Source organism: Manacus vitellinus, unplaced genomic scaffold (genome assembly GCF_001715985.3).
Source record: "Manacus vitellinus isolate BGI_N305 unplaced genomic scaffold, ASM171598v3 scaffold_37_pilon, whole genome shotgun sequence".
Taxonomy (NCBI): Eukaryota; Metazoa; Chordata; class Aves; order Passeriformes; family Pipridae; genus Manacus; species Manacus vitellinus.
This window is the reverse complement of record NW_021940517.1, coordinates 6,496,890-6,516,195: the sequence shown is the minus strand read 5'-3', so window position 1 is coordinate 6,516,195 and position 19,306 is coordinate 6,496,890. Positions and strand designations below refer to the sequence as shown.

General features: G+C 37.1%; 1 protein-coding gene across 3 annotated transcripts in view; it reads left to right on the top strand.

Moving 5' to 3' along the window:
- The window catches only part of SIPA1L2 (signal induced proliferation associated 1 like 2), a 109,389-nt gene extending 100,464 nt beyond the window's left edge, over positions 1-8,925 (top strand). For 2 of the 3 annotated variants that reach the window (XM_018077431.1, XM_018077430.1), the window contains 3 exons: positions 5,013-5,136; positions 6,801-6,882; positions 7,686-8,925. In XM_018077431.1, the coding sequence (XP_017932920.1) occupies positions 5,013-5,136; positions 6,801-6,882; positions 7,686-7,832 (353 nt within the window). In that variant the 3' untranslated portion in view covers positions 7,833-8,925. Of the gene's footprint in view, positions 1-4,025; positions 4,080-5,012; positions 5,137-6,800; positions 6,883-7,685 lie in introns of all 3 variants that reach the window. The other variant, XM_018077429.1, reaches the window with a different exon arrangement.
- The last annotated feature ends 10,381 nt before the right edge of the window (positions 8,926-19,306 follow it).

Below are 19,306 nucleotides of genomic sequence, written 5' to 3'. Positions count from 1 at the left end.
TCAATTATGTTAGCTCTAGCCTTTTTAGGTGCTTATAATGTTGGCATCAATTGGATTAAGAATTAAATATAGTAGCAAGATTTTTGCTATCATCATCTGTACTCAGAGTTTACTTCTAAGTGTTACAAGAGCAGCAGTCTCATTTTTAGCTTTCTTTTCTCCCCTCAAATGAGCCCTGGACAGGGTTGTTTATTAGTATTAGCTTTTATTCAGCTGAAACCTTCGTCCTATGTAGAACAGTAGGTTTTAAACTGTGGTCTATAAGAGTGGGAAAAGCCATTACTTTTTTTATTTTAAATTGAAACTATGATGATAACGCTTTTCGCTTTGTGAAGATTTAATTTCACTGCTTTTGCTTGGCAAGAACTTTTGTGGGAAGCTGAATACCTACCTCAAACTTTTCCTGAAAATCTTCTGTTATTCCTAAGACAGGTCTTCACAGTGTAATGGAGAGCTGTGCAGGCATTAACTCCAGAGGCCCCAGAAGCTGCAGTGAAAGGGTTTTTGCTTGAGCTGCCTCTGTTGAGGGTCAGTGTCGATAAACTGTGTGGCATTGTTTTGTCTTCACACTGCCTTCCTTTGCAAGACACAGTTTTGACTCTGATATTTATCCAGATATGATATTTAACATGCATGCTAGAGTCAGCCCAGTCAGTAGTAAGAGGCATCCTTCCATTTCTGTCATACATGGATATGCTGCTTCCAGTTACCTTCTCTTATTTTGTTGGGAGCTGCAGAGAGAGAGTAACCAGGTGGCAGCTGACATGATAGAAATACACTGTTGTAATGTTTTTGGATCCATCCCTGAAGCAAACAATAAAAAATCGATAGGACTGGATGCGACTGTAAAGCAAAAGAGGTAGGATTTTAGAGAGGGTAGTTGGGCTAAAAAGGGAGAGGTTATAAAAAAAAAAAAAGAAAGAAAGCATGGTCAACTGAGTAAAGATAAAGACATGGGGATTTATAGAACAAATTGGAAAGATCAATTTGAAAAAGGAGAACAAAGAAATCTCAGAAAAGACTAAGGGAAAGTAAGGTAATTAATTTTTTAATTCTTTTTTTCTATTATCCTTCTAATAGATCTCCAAGTTAGGGAAAAGGGACTGGCTTTCAGCATGTGTATTATCTTGCTAATGGCTTTTTTTGGATCTTTTCAATGTTTTGGGGAGCAAAAGGAGAAGCCTTTTTGGATGTCCATACCTGATACTGTAATTATAGAAAAGAACTGACACAAATATAAATATTGAATACTATTAGGAATAAAACTTTGTACTATTTGTGCTACTTCAACCTGGGTTTATTATGCTTTAAAATGCTGTTTAGTGTTTGATAAATCATACTGTGGGTTTAAGAAAGTCCTTCTTATGTCTCTGATTTAGTTCATTAGAATCGGTGGTTTCAACTGTTTTCCAGGTGATTTTTATGAACGCCTACTAGTGCCAATCAGAATGCAGTGTTTCTTAATGCCAATTTATCTTTGCAAAAACATCTGTGCTACTATAATTAATGCTATTTTAATACTTTGATTTAAAATCTTCATAGCTTAATGCAAGTAATGCTACACATAACATAATGAGAAAGAAGTGAAGCATTCAGTGTGACAGATAATTATTTTAATCACAGTAGTGCATTAAAGTGCTAGAAAAAGAAAAAATGAAAATATTTAACATTTAGTCATTTCTAGTGCATGTAATTCTTTTTGCTTCAGTGCATATGTAAGTATATGTTTGTGGGTAGACTTTACCTTAACAATGAGAGAGTGGCTTCATGCACTTTACTCACTTGAGCCTTTTCTGCTTTGCAGTACATCAAAATTGCCTAGTTTTTTCTGGCCTCTGTTAGCGGTCTGCAACAATGGAAATTCAGATTCAAATTCTTAGTAGTTACAGCTGTATGACTCTGTTACTGTAAATTAAGATATGATTTTTTGTCTCATCATCATTGGTCTTGCTAAGTCAACTATTGCTTAAACTTTTGATATCAAGACCAGTATATTTTTTGCAAATAGTTTTCTGTGTATGGGTTCTGTTTGGAGTTTGGCAGGGACATCCCACTTAAAAATAAGAACTCTGAGATTTACATGTGTTTTCTTCTGTTAGTATGCACCTATTTCTTCAACTGAATAAATACAAGGGGTCCCTGTAGGAAGCAGAACTTAGATCTACAGTATCATACCCATTGATTTTTCTTTATAAAAAGAGCTGGTTTTTGAGGTAACTTTGATTTCATTTTCATTAATAAAGGGTCAAGCCAATTCTGTTGAAAACAAATAAACCAAAAATCAATAGGAAGATTTTGCTCTTCAAAGCACAAGTTCAGTTTTCACCACAGTTCAGATTTAAATAGTAAATTGGTGAAGCTGTTGCTTAGCTTGATTACTTATAGGGAGATCAGTGAGATTTTTATATAGTTACTGAAAATAAAAATGTGTCTTTAAAAGTACTTGAGAAGTATTCAAAGGCAAAATAGTTTTCTTGTCCAGGAACTAGTTGTTGTACTAATTATTACAGAGATTTATTGTCTTACTAACTTGTTCAGGGAATTATTTTGCCACTAACCTGGCTTTGGAAAATTAAAGAACTAATGTTTGAAGAGTAGCACAGGAATTTATGTAGTATGTTATGTAATTGGAGACTTTGGATTATTAGTGGCCATGCAGTGACTTTTTTCCTCACCTTGGGAATGTTAGAATATGGTTTCATATTTTATTAAGATATGAATATTGAAAAATATGTCTAAGTTATGCTAGAAAAACAGAAAAGGGGTAACAATTAATTTCCTACTCTTAATTATTAATAGTTTTTAAATTATGTGAAATTGAACTTCACTAGGGATTATACAAGGAAGGAGAAGTTAATCCACACATTATACTTCATTGCAAGCATGTTTTTGTTGTGTTTTGAAATAATACAAAATATTTTAAAAGACTGTGTTTTAAAATGGCATAATGTGATTACATTAACAGTTGCATGTACCTGGTTTTGCACCTGCTTTTATCCATCAAGAAAAAGATGCTCTAAGATACTGTTGAGGAGATCAAACTGACAAAACACTTTCTCAGCTGACAAATAAACCAGACAAGTGGTCAGTTTCTTTAATTAAGCTTAGTCAGCAGAGGGAAAAAATGCAGATTATTTTTTTATATTGCAGTAGAATTTTCTCTGAGACACAATGTCACATTTTGTTTGCCATAGAAAAAATAGTAACAGCATAACATTTGTTGCTGGCTTTGTTTCTATTAAGTGGTAATGAACATGTGAATAGTATAAAAGTGAAATCAATAATTAGCTATGTACTTGCAACTGCTTGTTTATACTCTCTTGTTTCTGGCCTACATACTGTGTTTGACCTGGGAAATTAATTTTAGTTTATCCATGCTAAGTAAATCTATTTAACTTAGTAGGTGTCAAATCTGTAAATTATGTCATTGATTATGTGTTTAAAATTATTCTCTTACCTTATTGTCAGGAGATATGGAAAAGACATTCATATTTGCTGAGATCTATCACTAGTCAGAATCAAGGATAAAAGGAGGAGAAATGAGCTGCAGTCTTTAAAATTGGACAAAATAAGACATGCAACTTTTCTTCATTGTATTAGAAAATGAATTGACAATCTCTGGTATTCCTTAAGACTGAAGGAATTTTTTTAAATCAATAAAGAGATTTTTAGTGATTTCCTATGTTTGATTGGTAAAACTTTTAAACTAAAATGTCCTTTCTAGTTGAAAAGATCTGGCCTGTGTTTGTGTCCTTAGAGTTTGAAGGATTGTCCTCTTACGTATCATGCCAGGTTGTCGTGCTGTGTTGCAACACTGGGTATTACTATTAGAGACACGGGGTGTGACACCTTTTGCTTTACTGTGATGTTGGTATTGTGTAAAAATGGCCTGGCGAGGCTGAGAATGAGCACCAGCATGAGCTGCACTGGGAACATCCCACTGTGTGCGCTGTACACAAGGGCCACAGCTGCTCCAGTGGAGGTGGACTGTCTTGTTTATAGGAACGTTCTAAATCTTATTCCAGGTTTTGACTCAGATGAAGAATTTGGGCCGTTCTGTCATCACACGCCGTTTCTAGGTGATGGTCTGAGATTGATGACTTTTGCCTTCTGTAAACTTTCTTTAATATTTCCTATGTTTTGCACGTTTGCATGACAATGCAAGCTTTGGGCCTTGTGGGGTGGTAGAGCAAGGGGAGAAAGGGCAAGGCAGGCATGTTGTCACCAGAATTCATACAAGCCTACAGACATGGATTTTGTTTGGTAGAAATAAGTTAAATCAATCTCCACAGAATATGGATTTTGTTTTTTTAAAGAAGAGAAATTAAATCCTAATGAATGCATCATTTACTCCTGTTCTGTGCAATGATGATCTGCATGGCATACTTCTATTATGTGGTGACTGATATATTTTGGCAACCACACTGTATATCCATAGGTAATTACATCTGTGCTTGTTAGATTATGTTCTACTCAAATTCAATGCAGATAATAGCTTGCCTTAGTAATATATGTTCTAAAAACTCAATTGATAAAAATAGTGTAAATTTATTGTTTTTCAAGTATGCAGATTGCCCTTAGGTTCTGCAAATACTTGAGAAAGTAAAGCAGTACGAAATAAACATTGCAGATTTCTGAGGAATCTGAGAGCTTTAAGTCCATGGAAAAATGCAGACCTGTTTGCTGAATTATTATTGTCATCCGTTGTGACCCTGAATTCTGAAATGGTTTTCTGCAGAGTTCATTAAGACCAATTTACTGTTCATATCAGCATTAAATGGTCCAGACAAAACTGTCATACTGCTGATTGATAGACATAAAAAATTGATTTGGGGTTGCCTTTGGATGCAGGTGTGGGGAAGCCAACTGGTTGGAACATACATCTGCTGATTATCTTCAAAGCTGAGATGTAGAAACCTACAGCCATTTCGCTAACTGAACTGGGATAATGGCAGAAATATAGCTCTTTAATTTGTCCAGTTTTAGATGTATCCTTATGTTGCTTTTTACAGATCAGGGAGTAGCATCTTTTTGCACCTTGAATGATATGCAGCAAGCACAGGGCTTGGAAGGAACACAGGAGTTACCTTTGGATGAGAGTCCCCCAGATGGAAAAGATTTCCTTGAGGCTGCTGGGTATGTCAGAATTAAAGCATATTTCTTACAAAAGTATTTTAAGGAAAGATTTTGTCTTTATGTTCTGAGTCAGATTTTCTGTATGCATGTTTCACGGCTGTTTGATGGCAGACCTGTTACCTTGACTGATCGAATTGTCTCTGATTTTGAAAAATGTTGTTTCTTGGAATCAAATTCTGAGCAGTTCTGTCTAGAAAATTTGTAGTATAGTCAAATAAAACTCTCTCACTGTAATAGGCCTCTAATGCAGAGCACAGTTAGATGCAGAGTTTCAGATAATCAAATTTTTCACTGTATTCCTCCTTACAAGAATAATTTATGTTACTCTTATTTTAGATTTCATTTGATTAGAACCAATAACAGGAGCTCAACTCTGTAGTATGCCACAACTTTATCTGCAGCAAATGTCTCAAATCTTGAAACAGGTGTTCCTACCTATATTTGCAACTATTTACTACTTGTAAACCCATAATTTTTCGTTTATACAAAGGTAAATTAATAAGAGAACGTGTAACTGAGGACTGCAGGAAAATTGTAGGCCAAACTACCCAATTCTTCAAATTCTTTGCAGTATTCTGGGAGAAATTATTCTTCCCCCCCATCTTTCCTGCTTTGAGGAGTATACTTGTTTAAAGCTCAAATTCAGCAGTATAATCTGTCCAGTAGCACGCTTTAAAAGAAAAACACATCTTTGATTAGTTTTGCTCTTCAGTTGCAGGAGTGGAAGAATGGGAAATGGAGGGAAAAGTCTTCTTGCTTGTTAGATTATTACATTTTAATTTGAACCAATTTTACACAAATTAGCTTGCCTACACGGTAAAGCGCATTTATTGTAATGACTTCCAAGTCCATATCTTTTCCTAGTCTAATGATCAGTAAGGACTGGAAAAGACTGTTAAAGATGTTCCCCTTTTAGGATCAGCAAATCTGTTGGATTTGTGCAGTTGCATGAAGCAGCTGATTCAGCTTTGCATGCAAAGCTTTTCTCTTCACCATCTCTCTTTTAGACACAATTATTCACGTGATGGCTAATTGCATCTATAATGTAAATGAAACTATCTCCCACAGTGCTTATTGTCATTCAGAAAGCAGAAGCTATTCTCAGCATTTTCCTTCAGTCATGCATTTGATCAACCTGTGGCAATATTTCATATGTTTTGACCTTTAAACAAAATATTTGTCTCCATAAAACCATAGGTTTATCCTTTACTGAAATGACACCACTGCACACCAGACAAAAGAACTCTTAACAGCTCTTTTGGTTTGCAGTAATTGCTGCTGCAGCTTGCTTCAGATTAGTGCAGTCCTTATCAGAAAGCAGCTTGTTAACTAATGTCCCTGCACACCATTTAGCAGTGAGTGTGACTTGCATTGTCAGGGTATGTGCATATATGTCCTAAAACATTCCTTCTTAAAATCATTGTAACTTCTACCTGATTTGCATAAGAGGCAGTGTCATATTTCAGATATTGCAGGATTGGATTTAGTTCTTGTAATAGTCTCTTGCTCATTTTGTAATAGTCTGTACTAGTAATTGATTCTGGTTTTGTCTGTTTTCATAACTGATTGGTTTCATTTGCTATTACTAAAAGTTTTACTCTGCAAAAGCTGAGAAGAAAATATTTTTAACTAACTCAGAGTGAAGGTAGTGGTTTACTTTACAGGGAACATGCTCCGAGTACTCTGACTGGAAAAGTAAACCAGCTAGAAGTCATCCTCCGGCAACTACAAACCGACCTGAGAAAGGTAAGAGACCATTAGCAATATAACTACTCTCCAGTCTTAATAGTTTTATTTTTACACACGGTTCATCAAGGGCTTGAAATAAGTACATCAGTTAAATTACATAGTGCAGTTGCTGAGTGGTCGATGAGAACACTGAGGTGCAGAAGGTCCTGTGGGAATGGTTATGCAAACAAACTGGCAAAGCTAACTAGTTTATGGGTCTTTACTCCAGAATAAATGTTCTACATTTAGACATACCCAAGAAAGAGTGAGGCACTTTATGTTCATTTATAGTACTTTGGATTAAACAAAGGATAGGGATATGGTTAGCACTCCAGATCTGTCATCCTTGTTGCCTTCTTGGTCATGTAGCAATGACTTGCTTTGTGCCTCAGTTTACTGTCTAATTTCTGAGCTGGACACAGTGCCAGGACTGATAGAAATGAGACTGCTTTGGTGAGAAAATAATCACATAAGGGAAAATTTTGAAATTAGAATTTTTTTTTCCTTAACATGTGCTTGAAATCAATTCCTTACAACTTGGGCTGTCACATGTCATTTATTATAGCTAAAACCTTCTTATGCTTTTAGTGCTTGATTCTATTAAGGTAACATCTAGTTTTCTTTTTAGCTTGCAGTATTTTCTTAGAGTGAAAGAGGTAGTTGGAGCATATTTGGGGAATTAATTTGCAGTTAGTAGTTGTCTTAATGGATTAGGGAGCTCAACAAAATATGTCTGTATGACTAGTGTAGAAATATTAACAACAAAAAATAAATGCTGTCATCACTACTCACTTTACTCAACTTGTATCTTTCTTAACCAGGAAAAACAGGACAAGGCAGTTCTCCAAGCAGAGGTACAGCACCTGAGACAAGATAACATGAGACTTCAGGAGGAGTCTCAAACAGCAGCTGCTCAACTGAGGAAATTTACAGAATGGTTTTTCAATACGATAGACAAAAAATCCTAATCGGCGAGCCCCTGGAAAATACTTATTTGAACAATGTAACAGCTGTATTTTTTGAATTAGCGGGGTAATAATTTCACTGTGTTCACAATCCATTTTAGGTGTTTCTGCTACATTCTCTATCCAGCTTTATTCGTTTGAAAAGGAGAGAGAACTGTGGTAATCTGTCTTTAAATCCGTATGAAGAAAGCAGAGAATAGCAGATATTTGTTTGTGTGCAGATGAATGTAAAAAATCCTTAGTGTCATTTTAGACATTTTTAGAAGTTGCTCTGGCTGGGGCTTGCCTGAAGAGGAATATTTAGGGTTTTAGTTCCTGCATTTCAGGTGCGCTGGTGAAGATGTTAAAGCAATTTACATTAGCTTGGGCTTCAGTATTGTAAGATAAAAAGAATAACCAGACATATACTTTAATGTTTAAAAGGTGCTCTATTTTTTTGTATGTACAGTAGTTTTATTTCCACAGTCCACATTGTCATAGCAATAAGAATGGAGGTATAGTGAATAGTCACAGAGCTGTGTTTATAAAATGTTAGCACTGATGTGTTTAACACTAGTTTGGATGCAGATACATTAGAGATTATTTATTTGCAGGAACAAATGGTGCCTGAATATAAACAGTGTTCTGATTTTCTAAAAATACACATGCCTTGTAAATGGCTCACTGGGGTTAGCCCTCTCCCAACTTCAGTTACTTTTTTATAGTTGATGTTCAGCTAAACAGTTACACTGCTTAACTATTGAAATCATGTATGGTGTGAGCCAGCCAATCAATTGTACAATGCCAAATTTGTTTATCTTTGTACAGAAGCTTTGATCAAGTGTCTTGTATTTAACACCTTTATTTAAGCTTATTTAACCTTAAATTGTTGTTTTTATAAAGTTTGTTTTATCTGCACTATGGTGAGGTCAGTTGGTTGCAAGTTGTAATATTTTTAGCTTGCCAAGACTGTACTGAGGAGTTCTAGAAAATTCTAACAATTGGATGCTGCTAGTACACAATTGATTTGTTTGTATGCTTTAACATTTTTAACTGTTTAATTTGAAATGAACATACATCCTGCTTTTTTAATAAATGTTAAAAATCTAAACCTGAATTATTTTATCTCGTATTATCTGTAATCACTGTTACCAGTAATAGCTCAGGTTTCTGTTCAGCCCAATCTTTAGACTGATCATCCAGAGACAGTCCAAGCACCCAGAGCTCTCATGACCCCTTGTTACCAATGAGGGGTTGTCAGTGTTATCACAGTTAACTTCTTTGGTGTGTCCTGTCCTGGAACTGAGGAGGTAGCTTCACCAGTCAATGAACAAAAGCTGTTTTGGCTGTTCATAGGCATTGATTTTCAAAAGGGGTCTAGTTTTCTCATAATACCTTATATTAGCTGTAGCAGGAAATAGCTTGCCATTTTCTTGTGCCAGCAACTGAGATCTGAGGATTGCAGTGTAAGCGTATGTGAGATGCATTGTGTACAATACTGAATTTAAAGTTTACATCAAAAAAGGACACTTTTACAAAATGAAATGAAGGTAATAAGCACATTTGACTTGTCCTGAGAGAAAAAATAAAATATCCCAGTTGTATCCCAGTTTCCTTTCAGCCGCTGATTGCATTCAGGCAAACCTATAGAAAATTGTTGAATAATTAAAAAATTTATTCAACTCATGCAAGTAAAATTCTGTGTCCACTGTTAGTGCATATTGGCTGAGAAATGTTTCGTAAGTTGAACAAATGTCTGCCACTGCTGTAACAATTGTTCTTAGAGACTCCTTTTAGACAAAGTTATACATGGGCAGATAATCAAGGCTTTGGTATCCTTACATTGAAATTAAAAAGACCATTTTGTCTTTGATATGTAAAAGTCAGAGGTTTTGATGAAAAATACAAACAGTATCCACTAAACTGCATTAACAGAGTAGTTAAACATGGCAGTCATGGGTTACACTAGCTGCCGATTTAAGCACCTTACAGAAGTCATTAGCAAACCCATCTGGCTGGAGACCTTGCCAAAAAACAGTGTTGAACAACTTGGGCAATTTGTCTGTGAACATGTTTCTTTGGGGATTGGTCTGTCCCCTTTGAAAAGCTGTGCTAACTGAAATGAACTCGAGGATAAGCTTGTTCTGAAGGGCCACTGTTAGGTTTGTATAAGAGTTTATAGTCTAATATTCATTTTAGTTCTTTATCTCACAGTTGTTGAAAACCAGCATTTATAACTATGTGCAGAAAAAGGGCTTTCAGTAGTTATCTTTGCTGTTTTTCTCATCCAACTGAAAATGCTTGATTTCCAAAAGTGACAGAAAACTTTGCCTGCAAATCTCCTATTTCTTTTGCTGACAAAAGCACTTTTGTGTCAGTAGCACATGGTTCTTCCTTAATTAACCCCCATCACAGGGAAAAGTTTTTAGTCTGGCTGTTACTGTTTTAATGACATGGGAATACAATATTTATCTGAGACCATAATACAGTTATGGCATAGGTAAAGGACATTTAACTGAACATTTTAATTAACTGCTTTTTTTAGGAATAATTCTCTTGGAAGTGTTTTGCTCACAAAACTTCTTGTTTTATACACATGAAGGCAAAGACTAAGTCTACATAAGCAACTAGTGTGGAGTGCTAGGAAAATTTAGAGTGTTGCTAACCTAGGTTTTGGGGGTGGGAAGAGATCCTTCAGGCTCTTCCTTGTTCCATGACCAGTCCAGCCTGGTGGCTGAAATTGTGTTAGGTGGGCTCTGGCTTAGCTTTATGTGAAAACTTTGTGCTCTTAGACCGTTTGGTATGATCCTAAGCCAAGTAAGTGGCAGTGATTGGGAAATTGACTTCAAAGATGTGTTTGTTGTGATCTGAATTAAAACAACAATATGGAAGCGTTATAAATGTCAACAAAGTCCTCCCAGCACAGCAGGCCATGCTGTTAAGTACTGAGATGCAGAAATCAAACATGAGCCAACACAGATGTTTACTTCTGTAAAAGGGACAAACACCAATCATGGCAAAATTACAAAATGTTCTTCTTCTGCCCCAGAAGTGACATATCAAGATTTATATGCAGATCTCTGTTGAACGGATCCTTACTGAGACATTTATCACAATGTAGACTGTACTATGTACAGTTTTTTCTGAGACCCCTATTACTAACATAAGGGATAATTTCTAGTATTTTTTCTGTTCCTGAGAGGGTAGTCATACTTGGCTTAGGCATCTGATAGCTTTATACAGAAGCTATTTATATCCTCTGTGTATTATCCAATATAAATTCTCAAAATAGTTAATTTTTTTTGTGCATAAAATCCAGTTATGAGGGAAAAAGTTCAGAATATTTGAAATATAAACTAGCTAATTGTAGAGCAGTTATTTAGGAAAACAACTTTCAATACAGAAAAAAAGACAATTGCTATGTGCATTATGTTGTTACAGCACTTCTTGAGCTCTGTGTTGACTGGTTCTAATATATAAGGAAGTCACTGAACTCAGGAATTGTTGTACAATTTGAAACCATCAGAACCATTAATTATTGCCAAAACAAGGTATTCTTCAACCCATCTTCTTTCTTCCACAGCAATAACTACAAGAAAAATAATGTCTTTCAACTCAAAAGTAAATATAAATCTTGATCTCAGCTCTTTTATCTATGTTCACTGGTTGTATTTTTCATTTGATTCCTTGCACTTCCTTTATTTCTCTCCCTCACCATGTTTCCTTGAATTTCCCTCAAGGAGAATGCAATGTCAGAAGGAAAAGTTTTGCAGTAGGTGCCTAGTCTGGCCAGCCAGGGAGAGGTCTGGGTGGGTTTAGACAAAGCCATAGAGCAGCAGGGCCTAAGCATTTTGCTGTCTGTGCTCCTGCATTGTTTGCTCCAGTGGCTACAAAAGAGAGAGCAAGGCTGGTACAATTTCATCCAGCCTTGCCAATGTAAATCTTTGCTATTTTGCAGACTCTGCAGTCACTCACTGTCTTACACAATGCTAGCTTTCTAAAGACATTTTTGACTCATGGGTAAAGCAATCAGGCAAAAATGTGTATTTCCAAAGTAACTGTATCTAGCAGGTTTCCAAAAAATTCACCAGGGAAACACCTGAAGAAAAAAAGAAAAAGAAAAAAAGGGGTGCAGGATAGAGGGCATTTTTTTTGTTTTATTTTGATTCTCCTTTCAGACAACCAACTGATGAAATTGTGTGACTATCTGAGTGACAAGGGCTGTTAATAAAGGAACAAATAAGTGACCCCGGGGTTGTCCAGTAGTAAATAGTAGTCTGGTCATCCAAGATTCATGTTACCACTAACACTGTAGTCCTGCTTTCATCTCAGGCATAAATTTGATAGATAACATTTTCTGAAGGATTTTTTTTTTGTGGAAACCTGAGCTATCTACATTCTCATTAGTGCTGTGTTTTTCTCTCTACATAGACATTTTACTCAAGATGATGGATATTCCTTTCCCAAACCCAAGACACGATGTTTCTTTACAACAAAAAATGTCTCTCTTGTGTGTGAGAGCAGTGCTCCAGGAAGCATATTCTAGCACTAGTGCAACTTTAGGCTGTTTGTGCTCAAGGTTGACTGTCTGTCTTCTGCCACACAGCTCTTGGATTCTTGGTCTTCCTTTCATTTGCTAAGAGCTGAGTTTCTCAGTAGGGATTTCAGTAAAAACAAGCACAAAAGAAAAAGCTCCTTCAGATTTGCAATATCTTAATTTTTTAGGAAATACATGGGGTTTTGTAAAGGTACAAATATGCTATCTTGTTCTTTTCTGTGCCTTCTCCTGTCAGAAAGCTTAAAAAGGAACTTCAGGGTGGCTCAGTACTTGAACGGTTCAAAGCCTGTTTGCTGAAATGCTTGTGTATGAGTAGGTTATTTTAAACATAAGCTCTAATTAATGTATAAATATGTTCAGCATGCTTTCAGCCTGTATACAGACCAGAGGCAAGCTTATTTCCAGTGAGGGAAATGCTATTCCATCAGTTACAGTCTTACCTTGTCTTGGACGCTGAGAAATGAGTAATCTGCCATTCAAAGGAGAAAGCAAACAATGGGCTCCTTCCTACATGCTTTAATGTCACATAGACAACAGAAGCTGCATATCATGTAACCAGAAGAACTCCAAATGGCACCATTAAATCAGACTGTGCTTTGTGAGCTGGGTGGCTGATTTCTTTAAAAATATCAGAAAATGTATTCAGTTCCTCGGGTGTAAATCAGATTTAATATAATAGAAATTACTGAAGAGAGTAAAAGTGGGAAAAATAATCAGTCTCTTTGTGTGGAATGGTGAATTACATCCAGACCATGTTTTAAAATGAGGTCAAGTGATTAGACCAAAAACAGGATATGAAAATAAAATTGAAGTCATTCTTTATTAACCGTGACCTCAGTAGTCCACAGTGGTTTGGCTCATTGATTTCTAATGTTAATGTGGTTTAAACTTCTTGCTAAGCTCTGAAGAATGTTCTTTCAACAGAACCATATCTATTAAATGAGTCATTTGCTCTTTAAATCTAGATAGCTTTACAGCACAGCACGCCATAAGCCTCCTAATGTCTCGCCAATTGTCCAGCAGGATTGTTGATATTTATACAGAGAAACTCTAAAGGGATGCTGACAGTAGAGTTTCATCATCTGTAAATAGCCTTATTAAGGATCATGCATAAAATCTTCTTGGATTTTACAGTGTGAATTCTTGCTAAGAGTGTGTCAGTACCTTCCTTCCCAGTCTGTCCTAGTTTGTTATTGCAGAACAACCCAGAGTTGTTCAGCCACTGATTTTTTTTTTTTTAATATGAAATAGAAGAGAGTCTGAAAGAAACCTGAGAGAAATCAATCTGCAGACTAGCATATAGGAGCATCCTTTTTGAATGTTTTTATAATGTCATAGAGATGCTTTAATAATCCTCTTAGAGTGAAAAAGAGAGAAATGACTAGGCTTGCATATGTAACAGGCTAGTGTATAATTCCTGAATGCACCACAGGTTCTCTGTCAAGCCATGCATACAGCAAACCCCATTGCAGTGGATGGCTAACCATATGGTAATAATGACTTGTCCACATGTTTTACGAGAAATGCTACAAATTTCCTCCACAGAAATCATGATTCTTCATCTCTAGGAAAGTTCTCAGAAATAGCCAAGCTGCATTTTTTAAATTATGTGGAAATGCTCACTTACTGTTAATGGCATGAACACCTTAGTCAGCGTTCTGACTGAGAGTGAGCATTCTAAGCTGTGCTGACATGAAATGCAGATGCTCAGAGGCATCAGAGGTGCAGATACACCCGCACCTTCTCCTTGAAGGGAATATGCCTGAAATATCAAAAGGCTGTCTAGTCTCTAATACTTGATTTGATGAGAATACAGATGAGAGCAAGGTAACTGCTGACAGAGATACTCTAATCTTCTTGTGGAAACAGGTTTTTTACCCAAGGTTCACAGAAAAATCTTTCCTCCCTGCCCATGAGGTCTGTTTTTTTCCCTCTTGCTCCTGTTGTGGAGCTTTGAGCTGTTTGCATGGTCCCTTCTGGCACTTGAGGAAAGTGTCATTTTCCCTAGCACCCTGCAGGTTATTTTGTGAGTCCTTTTGCTACAGACAAGTCTCTCATTCTTTTTGTAAGTCCCCAGCCAGCCTAAAGGCCCCCTGCTCTCTATTGCTCCGCTTCCTCACTTGCACACTGGAGTAAAGCAGCCAGCCTCTCTGCTGTCCTCCTGTAGCCTTTTAAACTGTCCATAACACACAGCACACATGTGGTAAACAGTGAACAAACACTGGGTGCCAGGTCATCTTGTATAGACTATGCTTTTGCCAAGAAAAGTTGAACCAGATGATCCTTGATGTTCCTTTCTAAACTGGTATTCTATGAAATACAAGAGATACTGTCCTTCCCACTTACCTACATGTCTTTGAAACATTTGGTTATGGTTGTATAACGATAACTCTGGACAATCCCATGTTACCACTGAACACAAACTGTGGATTGCAGCTGGAAATGCAGGAAATAGAGTGGGTTTGAAAAAATGTAAACATGTCTCATTAAAGTCATCTACAGGGAGAAGTGGCACAAGAAACTTCAGATATTTTAAGGAAAAACTGTATTTCTTGGCCAGCTAAATGGGATTATTTTTTCATTTTTTCACTTTTTTAAAAACAAACTTTCTCAGAAGCCCTGAGATGATTTTAATTTGATTCTACAACTTTGCCTAGTGGCAGACAAATAAATTCAGGGTTCCTAGATTATTTTGGAAGTAACCATAGGCGTTATATTCCAAGTGACTGAAGTATCTTTGTGGTGTACAAAGCTTTTGAGCCTGTACAGCTCAAAAGCTATCCCTTTGAAAGCATACTTAACCCCCAGTATGTGTTAGGTATTGTACCGTGTAAAAAATCCCTTCTCTATGAACCTTGTACAACTGGGGCTTTACATTCCAACTCTGAGCAGGAAATATGGAAAACTCCATTTTTTAATGAGGCTGCTTTTTGTTCTCTTAAAATTATCTAATGACTTTAAACTTCCTAAGGCAACATTGCCAGTAAAGAAAACTCTCTCTTTCATCTCTAAGTGCATTTTCTTCATTTGGTCTCTATGCATTTGGAGGGTCTAGAGTACATTTTTCATAATTGCAGAGACATTTTTTCATCCCCTGTGAGCAACTACATTTCCTTTTGAAGCTGTTTCAGTTACTGTCAATTAACAAGACTTATAGTTTGTGACAGAGTTGTTGTCTGGAAGGAATGTCTGGAGGTCATCCTGTCCAACCTCCTGAACCAGCACTGCCATTTTGCCAGGTTAGGTATGGCTTTGCCTTACCAAGTCTTACAAACCCCCAAGGATGGCGGTTCCACAACCTCTCTTGGTAACTTGTACTATCCCACTGTAATGTTGGGGTTTGTTTCTAATGACCATCCAAGCCACAATCTGTAGTCGTTGCCTCTTGCTTCACCTGGCAGTACCAAGGTTTTGGCTTATTTTATGTGTGTAAATACCAAAAAAATAGTTGTAGACTACTGCTAAATCATCCCTTAGTCTTATTTTTATCAGATGGAACAATTCAGTTCTGCCACTTTTTGCCCCTATACTTAAGACCCCTGACCATCTTAGCAGTTCTCTGCTGCTCTCTCTCCAGTTTATTACTGTCCATCTTATACTGGGAGTCCAAAACTGAACAAAATATTCCAGTTGAAACCATACCAGTACAGTTAATTAGCCCATATATCCAGGAACATGCAGCATGACTGCAGTTTCTGCCCTTTTCCTTCTCTTTCCTATCGACCCCAATGCTCTTGGGAGATGCAGTAATGTTTTTTTTTTCTTTTTGTTACATCTGAGATTTTGTCTGGCTATGGTTTGAGGACAGGAGATGCTTTGCTATTGATGTCATCTGTGGAGGTGGCAACAAGGGTAAAGGCATTTGCAAATGGACACATAGACACAATCAGGAATGTTGGTGTTGGGCAGAAGTTGAAGTAAGTATGTACATACATACATATTCTGTGAGATGCACATTAGTGGAAACCCCCCAGAGGAGTGTGGCTACTGAAAGGAAAATAAAATTCTCCAGCTTAAGGCTGTTTTCAGACATACTGTTGCTGATTGTTGCAAATTCAAGAAGGGCTTTGGGTTGCAATTCTCTCGCTTATGTTTCTGCTACAGATTCTCAGGGAAGATCTGTCCAGATAAGGCTTCCTACATCGGAACTCATTGTGTACATTTTCTTAATAGCTGGAGAAGGAAAACAAAGGTTTGCAGAATGTGGTTCAGCTGGACGATATCACAGAGCTCTTCTATAGTAAGTCACCCGCTGACAGACCCTCTTTCTCTCTTTTTTGCACAAGAGGAGAACCAAAAAGGGAGCAGAGGTGTGAAGTTCAGCAGTATAGTATGTTTTCTGGAGTTTTTCACTGTTTGTTGCTTTTGCTACCTTTAATGTTTAAATGAATGTTTATGAAGATCTTGAACAAAATGCAAAACACTCTGCCCTGCTTTAGCTAGAAAGCAAGATCAGTGTTCAGATTATTTGAAGTCAGCCCTGTTTTGTGTTCAATTCAAAGTATTATCCCTCAAAGGTGATTTTTTATTTTGAATAAATGAGAACAGGAGATGTGAGATACACTCACCCAATTTATCTTGGCTGAGACAATTTCGAAGCATTGTTGGATGCCTCAGTAAATGATATATGATCATCTGGAAACAGATATTTATAAATCAGGTTTTCTATCCTTTTCAGACACGTTATTATGAGGAGCAGAGTTCAGCTGGATTCAAGCTGGTGTTAAAGTAAAATCTAGTAGAGGCTCTAATAGAGCATCCAATAAACAAAGTGACTCTGAGCCTGATCTACCAGTGTGCTACTCTAGTTTACTTCTAGAGAAACTCTATTCACTTAATCTTAACGTACTTTATATTACCTTCAAACTACAACTGTTCATTGTTGAATTGAGTCCTGTGTTTTGATCAAGATACAGAGAACTGTTTTTAAAAGTGCTGAGTCTTTGTTTGTTTTGGAAGATGTTAAAACATGTTAAAGAAAATTAGTTCTAGGCTGAGTATTTGCATGACAAGTTCTGCCTACAGCAAATCTCTATGACTGAGCTGCAGATCTCTAAAAATAAGATTTCAAATTGGAATGTTTATGCAAGTCTTAACACTTGTGGTACCAGAGAGTGTTGCCATAATAATAAGTGGAATAACAGTGTTTTCACACTGCATTGAATTTCTGACCTCTCTTTCATTGTGAGACAAATTGATCCTCTAACATTAAGCCCATAAAGGATTATCTGAATAGAAGTGTTTTCTGGATACTTGTAATGAAACTCAATATACTACATGATTCAAGTAACCTGTAAATGAATTAGTTATTGTGATCAGTTTGTAAATCACAGTGCAAAAGCAAAGTGCAAAGCAGAAGCATCACCAAACAAAACTGAAGGGAATAACAGGGATTTTTTACCTATGCCTTTGTCTTACACTCCACAGATGAAAGTTTTTAAAGAGCAAAAATATACACAACCCAATAACTTTGTGTAGAAATGAAATCCACCAGTTCCAGAAGATGTTATTTCTAATTCACAGCAATGTGAAACAGTGGAGCATTTCTGGGTTTGTTCTCTCTAAAGGGAGCTATCAGTGGCCAAAAACAGCAGTTATAAAAAATATTTTAAGGGGAGTTATGCTGTCTCTGTTACTGCAAGGCGGGCTGGCACTCAGAGCCCCTCTGGCTGCACAGGAACTGGAGAGAACAGGAACTACTGAGAAACACCAATACATTTATGCCTCCATGACACCAACATATTGAGTCACCTCCGGCTCTTTCTCTTACTCTGTTGATCTTGTTACTGGAGTCGTTTGGATCATTCTTCAAGGTAATGGAAATTATGCCGGGGAACAGAGCCAGGATCACAAGAGCCAGAGTAGCTGAAAGAGCAACAGCTCTGCTTGCCTCTCCCTCTTCATGCCCTGGGCTTCCTTGCTGCAGCCTGGGATACGTGCCATAGATTTGAATCCCAGGAGGCTGGAGTGACTCACCCAGTGACCTGTAGAAAGGTTTAAGACTCGCCCTCCCTCTCATTTATACCTATAGAAAAGTTTGTCTGGGAACATAGTTATTTTGACTTACTAACATGGGGCTGTGCTTGGGGCAGGCCAGGCTGCTGCTCTGACTGAGTTTAGTCTCCTTTTTCCAGAGCATGGAGAGAACTAAATGTATTGCCTGAACAGAAACAGGCATCGAAAGGCATTGCCTTCCATCTGGCAGGAGACACCATCATGCCTTTGATGTAAACTGGTGCTGTATCGGGAAAACTAGCCCAGCTCTGTGGAGCCTGAGTTCTGTCAATCCCTCTAGAAAACAGAAGGCAGAGCATCACTGTTCTTGCTGATAAGGCCCATTACCCCACAGGTGAATGTACTGGTGCCAGGCACTGGCTTGAGGGGTACAAATGATCCATAAGCCAACAGCAATTATGGTAACAATGTGTGTGATATCCCTTGTGAAGAGACCATATTTGTTTCTCCAAAATGAGTTGCTTTTTGCAAGACTACCCTTAGCCTATAAGTGTTCCTTCTTGTATGATTATTTCTTCAGTAGCTTACCCAGAGCAGGGGTTATGAGAGAATGCAGCAATTTATATGTCAAACCTCACAGGAGAACCTCCTTTTGGAGCTATCCTGTATTTCAGATCATTTGACCTTCCTTCCATGTGCTCCACAGATTCAGAGATGAAAGCCCTTTTGGATTTACAGATTTCAGTGCCTAAATCTGATAAACAATGTAGGGAAGGTAACCTTGTATGAGCTGAATTTACTGAAGGGAAAATTTACAACATTTTAAGCAACAACAACTCAACTAGCTACTGAAAGAACTGCAGGATCTGTTGCTCTCTGTTTTCTCTGATAATGTCCAAGGTGGAGCTGAGTTTCAAAACTAGAGGAGTCTTTCTTTGCTTTTCTGCTCAACACTCCACAGAAAAACTTTCACCTTTTGTCCTTA